The following is a 15,459-nucleotide window of genomic DNA, read 5'->3' as shown; positions in this document are numbered from 1 at the left end:
TTTATTTATTTATTTATATGTATACAACATTCTGCCTCGATGTATGCCTGTACACCAGAGGAGGGCGCCAGATCTCAGTACAGATGGTTGTGAGCCACCATATGGTTGTTGGGAATTGAACTCTGGACCTCTGGAAGAACAGCCAGTGCTCTTAACCTCTGAGCCATCTCTCCAGCCCCCTCAGTTCATATCTCTCACTCATCCCTGACTGTTGTGGGAGCAGGGACTGCACCACCGAGGGAGCCACTTAGCCAATGTCACCAGCTGGCAGAGAGAGGCAAGGCCCTGGCCATTTCTCTGCAGCTTCTGAAAGGCCTCAGCCCCCCTTCTCTCCCTGCCTCTGTCTCTCCCCACACCTTGTTCCTCACTTTCTCTCTCTGTCTCCTCCTCATTTTTGAGTTTCATGTAGCCCAGGCTGCCCTCAAACTTGCTATTTAGCCAATGATGACCTTGAATTTCTGACCTGCTGCCTACTTCCCAGTTGGTGGAGATTGCCGGTGTGTGCCACCACATCTGGTTATATACCACTAGGGATGGGACCCAGGGCTTCTTGCATGCTAGGCAGACAGTCTACCAACTGAAACTGCATCCCAGTTTCTGTGGTCTTTTCTTTCCTTTTTGTGCACCTGGGTGCTTTGCCTGAGTGTGTGTCTTTGTACCACTTGCAAAGCTGGTGCTCATGGAAGCCAGAAGAGGGTGTAGGGTCCTCTGGAACTGGAGTCACACATAGTTGTAAGCTGCCTTGTAGGTGTTGGAAACCAAATGTGGGTCCTGTGGAAGAGTAGCCACTGCTTTTTACCTCTGAGTCATCTTTCCAGACCCTCCATTTTCTTAAATCCCTAATATTTGGGGTTCTGGGATCCAGGGAAGAGTCCCTGTGCTGTGTGTCATGTCTTCCCTCTGCCCTCTCTCCAGGCATCATGGCTATCCTGTTCTCTGGCATCGTGATGTCACATTACACACACCACAACCTCTCCCCAGTCACCCAGATCCTCATGCAGCAGACCCTCCGGACAGTGGCCTTCCTATGTGGTGAGTTCCACCTCCGAGTGTCCACACAAACTGGGATTCCTGCCCTGGTGGGGTGTAAGCTAGGATTTTTCCTTGGCAGCAGGGCCCAGAATCCTTCCAAGCCCAAGCAAGTACCATGCTCCTAACTCCTGGGTTGGCTCCTGTGGTTTTGGGATTCCATAGAAAATGCATAATACTTAAGAAATGGACGTTTGGTGCCTGCAGTTTATGGCCAAAAATGGAACTGCTGCTGAACATTCCGGATGTTAATGTGGAGATCTCCACAGATGTTCCTTAGAGATGATGCTGAGGGTGGTCAGATGGCCCCACTCTTGAGTGGTGGGGTCTTAGGCTTTCCATCTAGGGGCACTGTGAGCATCTAAACGAGGTGCATCCTAGCCCTGGGGGAAATTCCAGAGCCGTGTTCCCCTGGGATGAATATGAGGCCTGTCAAACAGTGACAGTTGGAGCTTCTTCCCCTTCCTTGTACCACATACCCACTCCTGTTCATACCTGGAGTAAAGATGCTATCTTTAACCATCCCTCTAAACTGCTCAGGCGTGCATATGCGCTGGGGCTAGACCTCAGCTGCAATTTTAGCATTCCCTGGTGTTGAGGGGCCTTGTTTCACTTTGGAGCCGGGGATGGCAGGGTTGTCTGCAAGGTAGGGAAGCTGGGTAAGGAGAGGCCAGATAGCCCATTGCCAAGGTACAAGCTAGGAGACGGCCCTCTAGTGCCCCAGTGGCTGTTTGATCCACAGCCCCCCCCCCCAAGACAGGGTTTCTCTGTGGCTTTGGACCCTGTCCTGGAACTAACTCTTGTAGACCAGGCTGGCCTAGAACTCACAGAGATCCACCTGCCTCTGCCTCCCGAGTGCTGGGATTAAGGTATGCGTCACCACCACCCGGCTGATCCGCAGCTCTTACCAGAAAGCCTTGGCCAAAGGCTCTGACCTGGTCCTCATAGGGTGGAGCAGAGAACAGCACACCTCTTGGCTTCTGTTTTGTGCCCCTGACCAGCTCTAGTTAGTACTCAGTTTTGGGACTGTACATGCATACCATCTCCTCTGAAACTCCATCACAGCATCCATGAGAATTCACCAGGCGTGTGCTTTCTCCTGACCTGCTCTCCGTGAGGAGGTTAGCCAGCGCACTAGGCTGCCTTCATGTAGCTTGCATTGCCAGAAGCAGCTTATGTGGCCACTCTGAAAGGATGGCTTAAGTCCACCACACTTCCCGCTGCTAGGGAGAAGTGGAGTCAGCCTGAATGCACTGGCTTGAAGGATCACACATTATTATATAAGGTGTCTCAGGGAGGGGAGGGACAAGCACCCTGCTAGTGCTGTGTTGAAGAATACACAAGCCACTGCAAACGCCACTGAAGTGATTTAAATAGCCTCATCAGCTGATGTGCACATTTTAAAATGCAATCCCTGTCTCCTTAGGTGTTGGGCTCTTCTTTTGGGCCTTGTAGTTTAATCAGGAGCCTGGAAATTTATGAGGTGCTCTTTTTTAGCACACACAAGTTTTTGCACCAAGTGTGACTAAGCCTGCAAATGGGTCCTTCCCACAAGCTAACCCTGTGGATTTGCTGCCTCTTGAACCTCCAGCCAACATCAGTACATTCTGTCCACCAGTGGGTGCTGTCGGTACGATGAACTGGGAGGGAATTAACTAAAGCCCCCTTTCTCACTTGTCATATGCACCTACATTCAAATGCTTGGAATTCTTGCCACTTTGAGCCATGTAGGACCCTGACTGATTCAGTGTTCAGCAGATTCACGGGTGGGAGCTTGTTTATTTGCATACAGTATCTGACAGCTTACTCATTATGTTGGGAAATTGTCAATAGCAGAGACACATTGCCTATGTGACAGTAAAGAGGGAAGCTGGTCATGGTGGTTCACGCCTGCAATCCCAGCACTCAGATTGCATCTAGGCCAGCCTGGGCCAGATAGCAAGACCTTATCTCAACCCATCTACCCCCATCTAGGCCAGCCTAGGCCAAATAGCAGGACCTTATCTCATTCCATCTACCCCGCCCCCCCCCAAAATACTAAGTACAAAGTCTAACCACAGTATCTAGTGCAAGAAAATAAGATGGCTGTTGGTGTGGCTTTGGGAATGCCTGCTTAAGTTACTACTGGGTTGTAAGAAAGGAACTGGGGTGAATAATCCATTCTTTGATTTCTTTCAGAAACATGTGTGTTTGCATTTCTTGGCCTGTCCATTTTTAGTTTCCCTCACAAGTTTGAAATTTCCTTTGTCATTTGGTGCATAGTAAGTATTTTCTTGTTTTTATTGAATGTTTATTGTTAGAATATCAACTACATGGTCTGGAACCATCTATATAACTGTGACCAGTTCAGAGCCAACAACTACAGAGACATGATTCTGTTGAAAATGTCTTTTCTTTAAAAAATCCCAGACATAAGCATCTGGACGATTTACATTTTCAGTGTCCTTGAATGGTGTGGTCGCCTTCAAACAGTACAGTCTTAGCCAGAGCATGTCAGTGGGTGCCCATATCCCCAGCACTTGGGAAATGGAGGCAGGAGGATTAAGAGTTTAAGGCCAGCTGGGTGTGATGGTGCATGCCCTTAATCCCAACACTTGGGAAGCAGAAGCAGGCAGATCTCTGTGAGTTTAAGGCCACCCTGGTCTGTGTAGCAAGTTCCAGACTACATACCCAATGAGACCCTGTCTCAAGAAAAGACAATAAGAACGTTTTTTAATGATTTATTTATTTTTATTTTATGTGCACTGATGTTCTCTCCAGGCCCCCAGGAAGAAGTCTTAAGGGCAGTTTTAACTACATGGCACGTTCAAGAACAGCCTAGGCTCACAGGCAGAACCTGCCTCAAAGGAAAGGAGAAATGTGTTCAACTGCATGAGACCCCAGTTTTCTTGGGTCCTTTTGACTCTTTCCCTTTCCCATGTGACCTCCATTTAGAGTGGCTGCCTGCCTATGTCAGTCTGTCCTGTGAGCACAGGTCTGGGGGAAAGCCTTGGGAAGGCCTTTCACAGAAACTCTGACAGTTTCTGAGTTGCTGGGATCTAACCCAGGGCCTTGTGCAGAAGCAGATGCTTGGAGCGCAGCCCTTACCCCAGCCCCTTAGAGCTGTGGTTGGTTAAAGTAGGAGACTTTACCCCACAATAGGCCCAGGACTTGAGCCACCTTTGTGCTCCCAGGTAGGCCTCACTCAGCCCGTCCTCCTTGCTCTGAGGAGCCAGACCCCAGAGCAAAGGCAGAAGTACCTGTGTCCCCTTCCCCACTGCCACAGTGGGGAGGATTAGCAGAAGCCCACCCCATTATGGATTCCTTTTTGTCTCTAGGCCCCACTGGGAGCCTGGTGGTGCTGCCTTTGTTCTGAGGCTGTGTGACTAAAACCTAGGATGATGCTTCTAGCCTCTTCTAGCATCTGAGACAAAAGGTCAGACTGAAAAGCTCCACCCAGGCCTAGCCAGGGCAGCAGCACATGTGTGAGGCTCTGACTGTTGGAGCCTCTCTAGCTGAAGGCAGGACTACCTTAGACGGGTGTGTTACCCTGATGTTGGGGTCTCTGTAGCTGAAGACAGGACTACCTTAGACAGGTATGTTACACTGATGTTGGTCTCTAGCTGAAGACAGGACTACCTTAGACAGGTGTGTTAAACTGATGTTGGCCTGAAGGTGCAGTGGATTCCGCCTGCATTGAGCACATTGATACATTGATATCAACAGGTACTGGTACTGTTCGGCAGAGCTGTCAACATCTTCCCTCTGTCCTACCTGCTGAACTTCTTCCGAGATCACAAAATTACCCCCAAGATGATGTTCATCATGTGGTTCAGTGGTGAGTGGCAGCCAGGGTGGGCGGGCCTAAACCTGGGCTGCATACATGGGCCCGTGGCAAGCCAGGCTCCAACAGGTGTTACCAGATGGCACCTTGTCACAGCACCATGAAGTGGTTGGCCCTTTTCCAACTCTGGAATGAGGATGCTCAGATTCCAGGAGGGCAAAGATGATGCCTAGCATCCACAAACCCTTGAAGGCAAAGCAAGAACCTGTCCAGCTCCATGCACAGCCTTGGCAGGCCTGTGTAGCATGGTGTGGGGTGGGGTGGTGCTGAGCATGGGGATTCGACCCACGGCCTCCTGATACTATCCAGTTACTACTTCTGCTGCTGCAGGGCCCATAGCTGAATCTAGAGCCTTGCAGCTTCCTGTCAATCACACTTCTCTACTTTCTCAAGATTAGAGTGACTTTGTCAATATTCAGCTCTAAAGCACCAGTCCCTTAGGAACTTTAATTCTCTGACTCTTCCTATTTAAGTCATTAGTCAGGTGTGGAGGCACAGGCCATGATCCCAGCAGGAACAGGCAGATCTCTATGAGTTCCAGGCCAGCCAGGGCTACAGAGTGAGACCATCTCAAAAAATAAAATAAGTAAATATAACTGAATATTTCCATGTGGGTTGAAGTGCTTCATAATGTTCACTACAATTTGCCTCATAATTCTTTTTCTTCAAAAAGGCCTTATTATAAAAACTGAGCTAAGTACACTGGCCCTTAACTGTAATGCCAGCTACTTGGAAGAACAGGGCAGATGGATTTCTAGCTTGAGTCCAACCTGAACCCGTCTCACATAAACATGTAGAGGTCTAGCTGACCCAAAACTTGCAATGGAGTCTAGGTTTGAACTTGCAGCCATTCTCCTTGCCTCTGCCTTCCAAGTGCTGGAATTATCATTTAAACAGTTAATGTCTCCTCCCAGTCAAAACCGAGGCTACTCTCCCAGCCCCAGCTCCTCACTCTGTCCTCATTTTCTCCACCTCTGTTCCTGTCTGCTGTGCTGGCCTTGGCCCTAAGCAGCTCTCCAGTGGCTTCTGCAGAATCAACCCATGACCTAGTGTATCTGCTGGGCTTCAGGCTCCTTCCTCCCACTACTGTTTCCAGTATACCAAAGACACCTCCCCAGCCTCCCACTCAGCCCTTCCCACACCAACCCCAGACAGGGGCATCCTGGGTCCTGGCCCCACCTCTTTCTGAACCCGTGTTCTGACATTATTGGACTTCCTGATCTGGCCTTTCCATCTGTCCAGCTCTCCAAACCAGCCCTTCCTTTGGAACCCAGTTCCTATTCCTTTCTACTTCTGGGTGTCATGGGCCATAGTGAGTTCCTTGAGCCAGAGCCCACTGCCTGCCTGCTGCTTAGCTTGCCCTCCCTTCCATGGGAAGCAGCACGGTGAATTGGTATATATCGCTCCCTTCCTAGCCCTGCTAGGCATATGTGCACACTGAGCCTGTCACATGTGTCAGGTCTCCTCATCCTGTGACCCTTGTAGGTTTGGAGAAGAGTAGCTCGCCCTGCTTATATCTCTGAATCCTGGCCTCCTGGCCATCTCAGGTCTGGACTCCTGCAGCAGCCAAGCTTCTCAGAGCTCCCCCCCCCCTTACCTGTCTGAGCTGCCCTACTGTGGTCTCTTTTCCCAGTGACTCTTCTGAATTTAGTGTTGTGTTTACTGACCTAGCTGCTCTGGGAGCTTCTGGAGGCTCAGGAGCCTCTGCTCTGTGTGTATGGTACAGAGCAACTGGCTCCAGCTCTGCCCACACCCTAGTCCTGTCATCGTTGCCAGTAAGCTCTACCGATAGGAGAGTCACTAGGCAAATCATACTCTCACTGCTGCCTGGGTCTGCTGCACATACTCTAGGCTGGTCCCCGCCTGGGCGCTGTGGAGAGTGGCAGCACCTGCTAGGCAGGTTTCTGTGGCAGACAGCCCTGTCTGTGCACAGAACACCTAGTTGGGGGCCTGGGGCACCCAGGTAGGACTCAGCTACCATCTCTGTCATATGACAGATCTAATGAGTCCCCAAGTACGCCTGCTACACAGTGCCATGGCTGTGGTCACCTTGTCTGGAACCAGCCTTGCAGAACACACCAGGGACTTGAACCTGTCTGCCCTGCTATCTCACCTCCCAGGCCGTTTCTGCAGGTCCTGCTGTCAGCTGTGCTAAGCTAGAGCCACTTTCTTCTCTCTTCTCTCCCTGCTTCTGGCTTGGCCCTGAATCTCCATTTACCGTTCCAGGCCTTCGAGGGGCCATCCCCTATGCCCTGAGCTTGCATCTGGGCCTGGAGCCCATGGAGAAGCGACAGCTCATCGGCACCACCACCATTGTCATTGTGCTCTTCACCATCTTGCTCCTGGGAGGCAGCACCATGCCTCTCATCCGCCTTGTGGACATTGAGGATGCCCGGGCACGCCGCAGGAACAAGAAGGACGTCAACCTCAGCAAGACTGAGAAGATGGTTAGTGCAGCTGTGGGCCCTGTGGCCTGTCTGCCAGGGAGAGCAAGTCAGGCTCTTGCATATGCATTTGCTTACCCCAGGGTCAGCAGTGCAGGCCTGAAAACAGGTGCGCCAACTTGGCTTCTGAAGCATGACTTTCTGGGGTAGGGTGTGTACCAGCCTTGTGACCTGCTGAACCATAGCAGCTGAGAACTGATGCTATCTGTAGCTCAGGACATTTGAAGTAGAGCCTGGTCCTATGCCAGAGTCCTGGGAGAGTGCCTCAGCCGCCAGGAGCTGAGCCAGAAGCCCAGGTCAGGGACCAGATGGTTTCAAAATTAGGTATTCTTCAGTGTGCATTTATACCTCTCAATAGGGACCAAGAGGATGATGGCTTATAGCTGAGGGGTCAGCTCAAGGTGGCATCCTCAAGGACACAGGGGTCATGGTTTAGGGATAGAGGGGTTCAGGGCCCAGACGTTGGAAACTGAGGCTTCTGTGTCCCCTTGCACATCTCTGCTTCCTGAGAGTCACCTCCTGCTGCCTACTCTCAGGCTGGGACCACCTTGCATTGGCTCCCTGCCCTTCCTTCCTCACAGCAGCAACCCTGACTCCTGACCCACCCTTCCACCCATCCTCTGCATTCTGAGGTGCATTTCCTTCTAGTCTCCCTCTTTGAGGAAGATGTCAGTAACTTGGGTCAGTCATCAAAGTGCTATCTGGAATGGGAGAGTCAGGGCCATTGGTCCAGGGCCTTTCCTCTAGGTAGCCAGCCTTGGACTCTGCAGGTCCTTCTCATGCTCAGAGCCCTTTCTTCCCATCTTCTGGCTAACCAGTTTACTTGGGGTTGTGTTGTGATTTTTACTTTTTTGTTCTTGTTGTTTTTGTTTCCTTATTTTCAACTTTTTAAAAGTCTGTATCTGTCTGTGTATGTGTAAGAGCTGTGTGTGCTCACCTGTGCACTCACGTGTACATGTACTCATGCCCATGAATGCAATAAGAAAGCATTAGATCCTCCAGAACTGGAGCTACAAGCAGTGATGAGCCTAACATGGGTACTGGGAACTGAACTGCAGTCCTCTGGAAAAGCAGCAAGCATTCAGAATGACTGAGCCATCTTTCCAGCCCATTTTTGTGTTTTGATATGGACTCACTGTAGATTAAGCTGGGCTTGACTGTGTTGTGGCTACAGCTACCTTGCAATGTTTTTGCCTCTACCTCCCAAGTACTGGGAATTACAGATGGGATCCTTGTGTAGGTTGACATTTCTGCCAAGGCTACAGTCCCTCTTGGACAACCATACAGTGTTGTGGCTAAGGCACTTGGACTCTACAGGAAGCAGGGACTTTCATAGTCCCCAATCTGCAGGTGAGAAGGACACCGAGGCATGAAAAAGGTTCCAGTCAGAGCCTGCACTCACCGACAGATGTTCTAACTAGGTTTTGAGCGGAGAGTCGCCAAACCAGCAGCAGTATAGGAGGTTAGTAAGTGTGCAGATGTGGTAGCCTTCCCGCTAACCTGCTGTCGCAGGAATTACAGCTGGGGCTGAAATGTGTAGCATCTTCAGGGCTCTCAGACCCCAGAGATTGACCATGCACTCCTCCACTGTCCTCTGCACTGTAGGCCCAGGCAAGCAGGGCTTTACAACTTTGGAGACTCCTATGCTCCAAACTTGTCATTGGACCTCCCTGCAGAGAGTAAGCTTTGCGAGCCCTTTGGTGATCACCTATACTAGGGTAGCATGTGTTAGGGGTGGCATTCTGGAAGGAAGGCAGAGTGGGGGCTCCCAGGGAAGTGCCTGCTCACACTGCCAGCTCTGTCACACAGGGCAATGCCATTGAGTCAGAGCACCTGTCTGAGCTCACCGAGGAGGAATATGAAGCTCACTACATCAGACAGCAGGACCTCAAAGGCTTCATGTGGCTGGACGCCAAGTACCTGAACCCCTTCTTCACACGGCGGCTGACACAGGAGGTGGGCATATCAGGAATCCCTTGCCTCCCATCAGGCCTGCATTGGCCAGGGGTGGGGAGGGAAGTCGCTGCTGGAGGCTAGTAAGCAGCCTAGCTCTGACCCTGCTGCCTTTCCTTCGCTGCACGCCTTGGAAGATGGCTAACAACAGTTTAGATTTCCCTGCTGCCCTCAGGGACATGAATCAGCTTCTGGTGCTGAGCCAAGAAGTTTTAGATCAGCCTGTGACCCTGGCCCTCCAGGCACTGCAGCTGCCTCCTCCAGGAGTGGCAGGCTCTCCTGGCTGCTCTCCCTCTCTCCACAGCAGCCCCTCACACCCCCAAGACCATGTCCTCCAACAGCTAAGCAGCAAAGCATGTTATCTCATTTAACAGCATGGGAAAGTGAGGCCCAGGGAAAGCTCACATGCACAGGGCAACATGTTCCAAAGCTGGCAGACAAGGCTTACTTAATTCCTAAGGCTGAGTTCCTAAAATGCCATTTCCCCTCCATCCCTCAGTTCTCAGCAGGCCCTCCTGTTACCTCCAACCTTCACAGCAGCCTCTTGTTCCCTGACCTTGTCACTGACGCTTACCTGTCTTGCTCCAGGACCTCCACCATGGGCGCATCCAGATGAAAAGCCTTACCAACAAGTGGTATGAGGAGGTCCGCCAGGGCCCGTCGGGCTCTGAGGATGATGAGCAGGAGCTGTTCTGAGCCCACGGTGCTCTAGGCCCAGAAGATGATGCCTTGTGCAGCCTCCTCAGAACACGGGGTGGTAGGTTGAGGGCTACTCTTAGCTAGGAAGCCTCAGGCCCTTGGAGAGTGCTGACTTTGGGAATGTGACTGGCCTCCATGGCTCATGAGCCAGACCTGCCCTGGTGTTGTTTCTGAGCTTGCAGAGCAGAGGAGGGCAGCAGCCAGCCTCCTTCCTGCTTCTGTGCCAGGCCCAGAGAAAACTTGGGAGGCTGGCTTGCTCAGCTCACACCGTGCCAGGGCCACACCTTCCTCACACCTCTGGAGCAGCTGTTGGCAGGCACATCTGCTGTTTGTCTCTGCATTGTCAAAGGTGCCTTGGTGGTGGTGGCGGCGGGGCAGCAGCAGTCTCAGGCCTGGTGCCAAGGCTGAGAGACTTTAAAAGCCCCACAGTCCCTGTCCTGTGTCCCCCAAAAGAAAGGCTGAAGGACCTTTTTCTTGCCATAGAACTGGCACCTCTCAGGCCTGCCTTTGGGCAGACAGTTGCAGCCCTCTTGTGGGCATACTGCAAATGTTTACACTGGTGCCGGGTAGGGATCAGCCTGCAGGCTTCTAGGAAAGGTGTTGTTGGCCTATCCCCCGGGTTTGGATGGACTACTCTCCAAAGAGACAGAGGGGGTCTTTTGACCCTGGAAGCACAGAATCCTTGGGGGCACCTTTCCCAAGTGTCGGAGCTACTTCCATATCCTCTCTCCTCTTCACCATTGCCTCCTCCCTCACCTTGTCCTCTGCCCTCCGTGCCAGGACCCCAAATCTCCAAGACACTGGGGCAGGGGCCAGAGCACAACCGCTGAGGCCAGGGCTCCCTACTCCAGCCAATTGCCTCTTGGGATGCCAGTGACTTTGGGTCACACAAACACACTCCCATGCATGTGTCAGTGTAAGGCGTGCTGGATCACACCACAGGCAATGGTTACTGCCTGATGTCCTCACCTGCCCTTCTATAGCTGCTGCGGTCTCCCCTTCCATGGCCCTTCAGCAACTACTCATGTGGCCATAGTACTTCCTTGCACCCCAGGTGGCTTAGTTGTTGTGTATGGCCTTGTCCTCACAATGGGGACACAGTGGGCCTGAGTGGGCTAGTTGCAGGTGTTTCCCACCTCAGGTGTTGTGGTTCTGCTGTTAGAAGACAGCTCTCCACCTCACTTGCTGCAGAAGGTGGCAGAGTTGGAAGCGTGTAGTTTGTTTCTGTACATAAGGTCACTTATCCTTGGCATAGCCAAGATATGGTCCTCTCCCTTGTCTCTCACTTTAACCCTGGAGCTGAAGCCACCTGTGGCCTTGTGTAATTGGGGGTGGGACTGAGGTCAGGCTGGATTCTTCTCTTTCCAGAACTCAGGCTCTGTCTCTAAATGGAAGTTGCTTTCCAAGCTCAGTGCTTTCCTTGAGCAGTGAGGCACCAGGGTGTCACTTACTCAGCCCTTGTCACCAGGTCTCTGACACGGCACTCTTGGCCAAGACATGAAGTGATCTTCTGGGAACTTGGTGGGAGGACTGTTGCACCAACCCTGAACACCAGCAGGCACCTCTGCTCCTTCCTGGGGAATATGGGCTTAGCAGCTGGGAGAGTGCCCAGCCCTCAAGGGCCCATGGCCAGGGAGCATAGCTCTAGAGGAGATTTCTCAGAAGAGAAACAAATGGTTACTACCACCTTCTCAGACCTGCCCATCCTGTTGTGTGCAGCGGTGGATGTGTATGGTAGAAGAGGACCCAGTTGTACTGCAGATTTCAGGTCTAGGCCAAGGGACAGGCCAGCTGAGCACACAGAAGGTAATACTTCAGAGTGAGGGGCATGGCTGCCCTTGGAGATCTGGCAGTTTAGCCAGTGGGCAGGCCCCACCCTGAAGTTCCTGGTGGCGCATCCCTGCAGTGTGTATGAGCCAATTTTTGGGATCAGTGACCTTTCTGCAGTGTTATGGTCACAGGGTTCCTCCGAACAGCCTCCAGCACTTTGGGGTGAAACCTGACAGGCTGACGGCCTGATGTGCAGATTCCTTTCTGTGCAGTAGAATGCCAAGACTGAGGAGAGAAGCCTTCTTAAAATCCACCCTAAGGACTACTAGGTCTACATGTCCACGGTAGGTTCTGAGCTGGGTGGCTGCTGCCCAGACCCCTCCCCCTTAGCTGTGGAGGTACATATGATAGAGGTCAGCTGTTCCTGGCTCCCATGTGAGGAAGAATTCAGTAGCTGTCTGCCATCCATGAGGTTTCTAAGATGCCACATGGAGACAGGAGCCCTTCCCATTCTCTCAGAAATAGCAGCTTGATTTCTCTGCTGGCTGGTGCCCAGGAAACCAGGTCCAAGCAGTGGCAGCGGCAAGTCACTGGGTTCTCTCAGGGTCCCAGAGCCAGGCTGTGTTACCTGAAACTGAATGGTAGGAGGGAGGGAAGGCCTTGTGGTGCCCCTGCTTCTTCACCTAGCCCTCCCACCTGTCCACCCAGTTTCAGACAAGGGAGGTGCTATGGCCCCCTCACCGAGGCACGATCATGTGCAGTCATGGTGGGACAGGCCACTGTTGATAGCTGTAGCCCTGATCTCCAGCCATGGTACTGGGTGGGGACTGGTGGAGTCCCCTACCTCACCAGAGAGAGGCTAAAGGCTCTCTTCACAAGCCTGGGTTCCTTTCTTCTCTGACAGTGGAAGGTTTTGGAGGAGCAACGTTTCTGTTGTTTGGGGAGGCAGGTGGGAGCCATGTGTGTGAAGTCCCTGGGACCTGAGGGACCCTTTGCTGCTTTCTGGAAGGGGCCTGGGCCTGGGCCTGGGCCTGAGCAGTGCGAATTGTGTCACTCTGCTGGAGTCCCCCCTCACCTGCCTGCCTCCCTCCCCTCACCACGTCCCTGAATAGTTAGAAATAAAAGGCTGTGGAACCAGAGCTGCTCAGTTGTGTCAGTGACTTTGCAAAAGCTGGGTTTGCACACTCCTGGATGTGGCTTTGGGTCCCCACAGCTCTCCAGGACAGCATTAGGCATGTTCCAAGAAGTGCAATGTTTAAGAGTACATCTCTGGACCTCAATGAGCCACATGCGAGGCAGAATGCTCCTATCAACCAAGGCTTCCTCCCAGAGCTCCAGGCCTCTCAGTGCCTGCTGCTGCTTGGTTGCCCATTGATTTTACAGCTGTCTACCTGCAGAAAAATGGAAAACTCCATTAAATCCACATGACTGAGGAGCCAGAGCCTCTCTAGTCCTCAGCTCACGAAGGGAGGCCTTATGTAAGATCCTGTGCATGCACACACAGGGCAAAAACCAATTTCCTGGTTTCTAGCTCTGAGATTTCCCCCACCCCTACCTGCAGCTGAGAGACTGAAGGGGCACCCATATCTACCTGGCGCCAGCTGCAGGCTGACGATGCACCAAGGATGCAGGACACAAGGGCCTCTCTGTAGCCTGGCCCTGTCAGGGAAAGCTACCCTAGCCCTAGTGTGCCATCTTCCAGCGCAGTAACTTAATTAGCTTAAGTCAAGGAACACACAGGTGAGCAACAGACCAACAGAACAGGGTGCCCTGGCCTTGAAGATGACGAGTTTCTCTGAGTAGTGCCAGCCTGGAGGAGAGGGCTCAGTCCCACTGAAAGATAACCTGGGCAACTCCAGAGAAAGCCTTCAAGGTAGAGGGGAGAAACAGGAAGAAATAACTTCCTCTGAGACCAGAAGCAGTGGAGAAAAGGGTCCCAGAGCCTCCAAACCATCCCATGAAGGAACTTAGTCTGAGGAAGAGTATGCACACTTAGTGCATGCTAAAAACATGCTGTATTGGGTGTGGTGGTGCATGCCTTCGATCCCAGCACTTGGGAGACAGAGGCAGAAATCTGAGTTGGAAGCCAGCTTGGCCTACATAGCAAGTTCCAGGCCAACCAGGGCTACACACTATGCTGCCAGACATACTGGTGTATAACCATAATCAACAGTAAAGAGGCTGAGACAGAAAGATGGCCTCAATTTTGAGCCATCCTTGATTAGACAAAATTAGTCCAAAAAAAGGCAAAGCAGAAAAGACACACATACTACTACAAACTACACTTGAGTTCTCCGTGGTGTCTCTGGGCCTTTGGCTTTGATGGGTCTCTGAAAAGGTAGGCCCAGTCCCAGGCCAGCACTCCTGTCAGTCCCTTTGTTGAGGAAGGCCTCAGACCCAGCGTAGCAAGAGAGAGCAGCACTCATGGTTCCTCCCCTTATATGCAGGTGTAAAACTTGGACTTATGGCAGCCATTCTGAAGCCCAGAAGGGAGGTTTCATGAGGATGGCAGAGCATTTTTTTGGTTTGTGTTTTGACACAGAATTTCTCTGTGTATTTCTATCTGTCCTCAAATTCAGAGATCCACCTGTCTCCTGAGTGCTGGGCTTAAAGGCGTGTGCCACTATGAGCTGGAATTACAGGTAGCCACACAAGACATCTCTAGTCCCACATCTGGCATTCTAATTTGTGTTTGGGGGAACAAATCGGGTTTTTATAATCGAGGCAAACATTGAACCAAATGAGCCATCTCCCCTGAACAGTTTGTTTCACATGCAGCTATGGTATGGTGGTAGGTACTTAAAATTCAAGCATTTGGGAGGCTGAGGTAGGAGGATTGCTTCAAGTTTGAGACCAGCCTGGGCTCCATGAACACCAGCTAACAATGATTAGAGAGACATTCTTGCAAAAACCAGAAAATGTTTATGTGGTTTGTGTGTTCCTTCAGTTCAGCGTGGTTTTTCACGTCTAGATTCACACCACCACAGGGAGTCCTTTTCTAGAAGAGACAGCAATGATCCAGTTGCTAACAGAACTGGAGTGCCCACATGCTAGCATTGAGTGAAATGACAGCTAAGTAGGGAATAGTGGCCTCAATGGCCTCGCCATGCCTCCTGCTGAAGCAGTCTGTCTGTCTCTCTGAACACTGGCTGTTCTCACAGAGGACTGGGCTCCAGTCCCAGCAGATCTGGCTCTCAACCAGCTACCTTAACTCCAATTCCAAGGGATTCCATGCCCTCTTCTGGCCTCAGTGGGCACTGCATGCATATAATACACAAACATACAGACAAAAATACCCATACATAAAAAAAACCCAAATATTTGGGGCGGGGAGGTGGCTGTAGAGATGGCTCAGGTTATTAAGTCCTGAGTTCAATTCTCAGCAACCGAATGGCTCACAACCGTCTACAATGAGATCTGGTGCGCTCTTCCGGCATGTAGGCAGAACACTATATACAGAAAAAAATAAGATTTTAAGCCAGGCAGTGGTAGTACACGCCTGTGATCCCAGCACTCGGGAGGTGGATCTTTGTGAGTTCAAGGCCAGCCTGGTCTACAGAGCAAGTTCCAGAACAGCCAGGCTACACAGAGAAACCCTGTCTCAAAATAAATAGATTAAAAAAAATTTCTTTTAGAAACAAACAAGCCGGGCTGGAGAGATGGCTCAGAGGTTAAGAGCATTGCCTGCTCTTCCAAAGGTCCTGAGTTCAATTCCCAGCAACCACATGGTGGCTCACAACC

General features: G+C 51.5%; 1 protein-coding gene across 1 annotated transcript in view; it reads left to right on the top strand.

Moving 5' to 3' along the window:
- Slc9a8 (solute carrier family 9 member A8) overlaps positions 1–12,850 on the top strand; it is a 60,001-nt gene extending 47,151 nt beyond the window's left edge. Inside the window, exons 11-16 of the mRNA XM_005362857.2 lie at positions 916–1,032; positions 3,208–3,290; positions 4,735–4,846; positions 7,079–7,299; positions 9,106–9,252; positions 9,838–12,850. Of these exons, the coding sequence (XP_005362914.1) occupies positions 916–1,032; positions 3,208–3,290; positions 4,735–4,846; positions 7,079–7,299; positions 9,106–9,252; positions 9,838–9,945 (788 nt within the window). The 3' untranslated portion in view covers positions 9,946–12,850. The remainder of the gene's footprint in view (positions 1–915; positions 1,033–3,207; positions 3,291–4,734; positions 4,847–7,078; positions 7,300–9,105; positions 9,253–9,837) is intronic.
- Positions 12,851–15,459: the final 2,609 nt, after the last annotated feature.

This window comes from Microtus ochrogaster, linkage group LG8 (genome assembly GCF_000317375.1).
Source record: "Microtus ochrogaster isolate Prairie Vole_2 linkage group LG8, MicOch1.0, whole genome shotgun sequence".
NCBI lineage: Eukaryota > Metazoa > Chordata > Mammalia > Rodentia > Cricetidae > Microtus > Microtus ochrogaster.
Note: the sequence above shows the minus strand (reverse complement) of the source record. Positions and strands in the feature narration are given on the sequence as shown.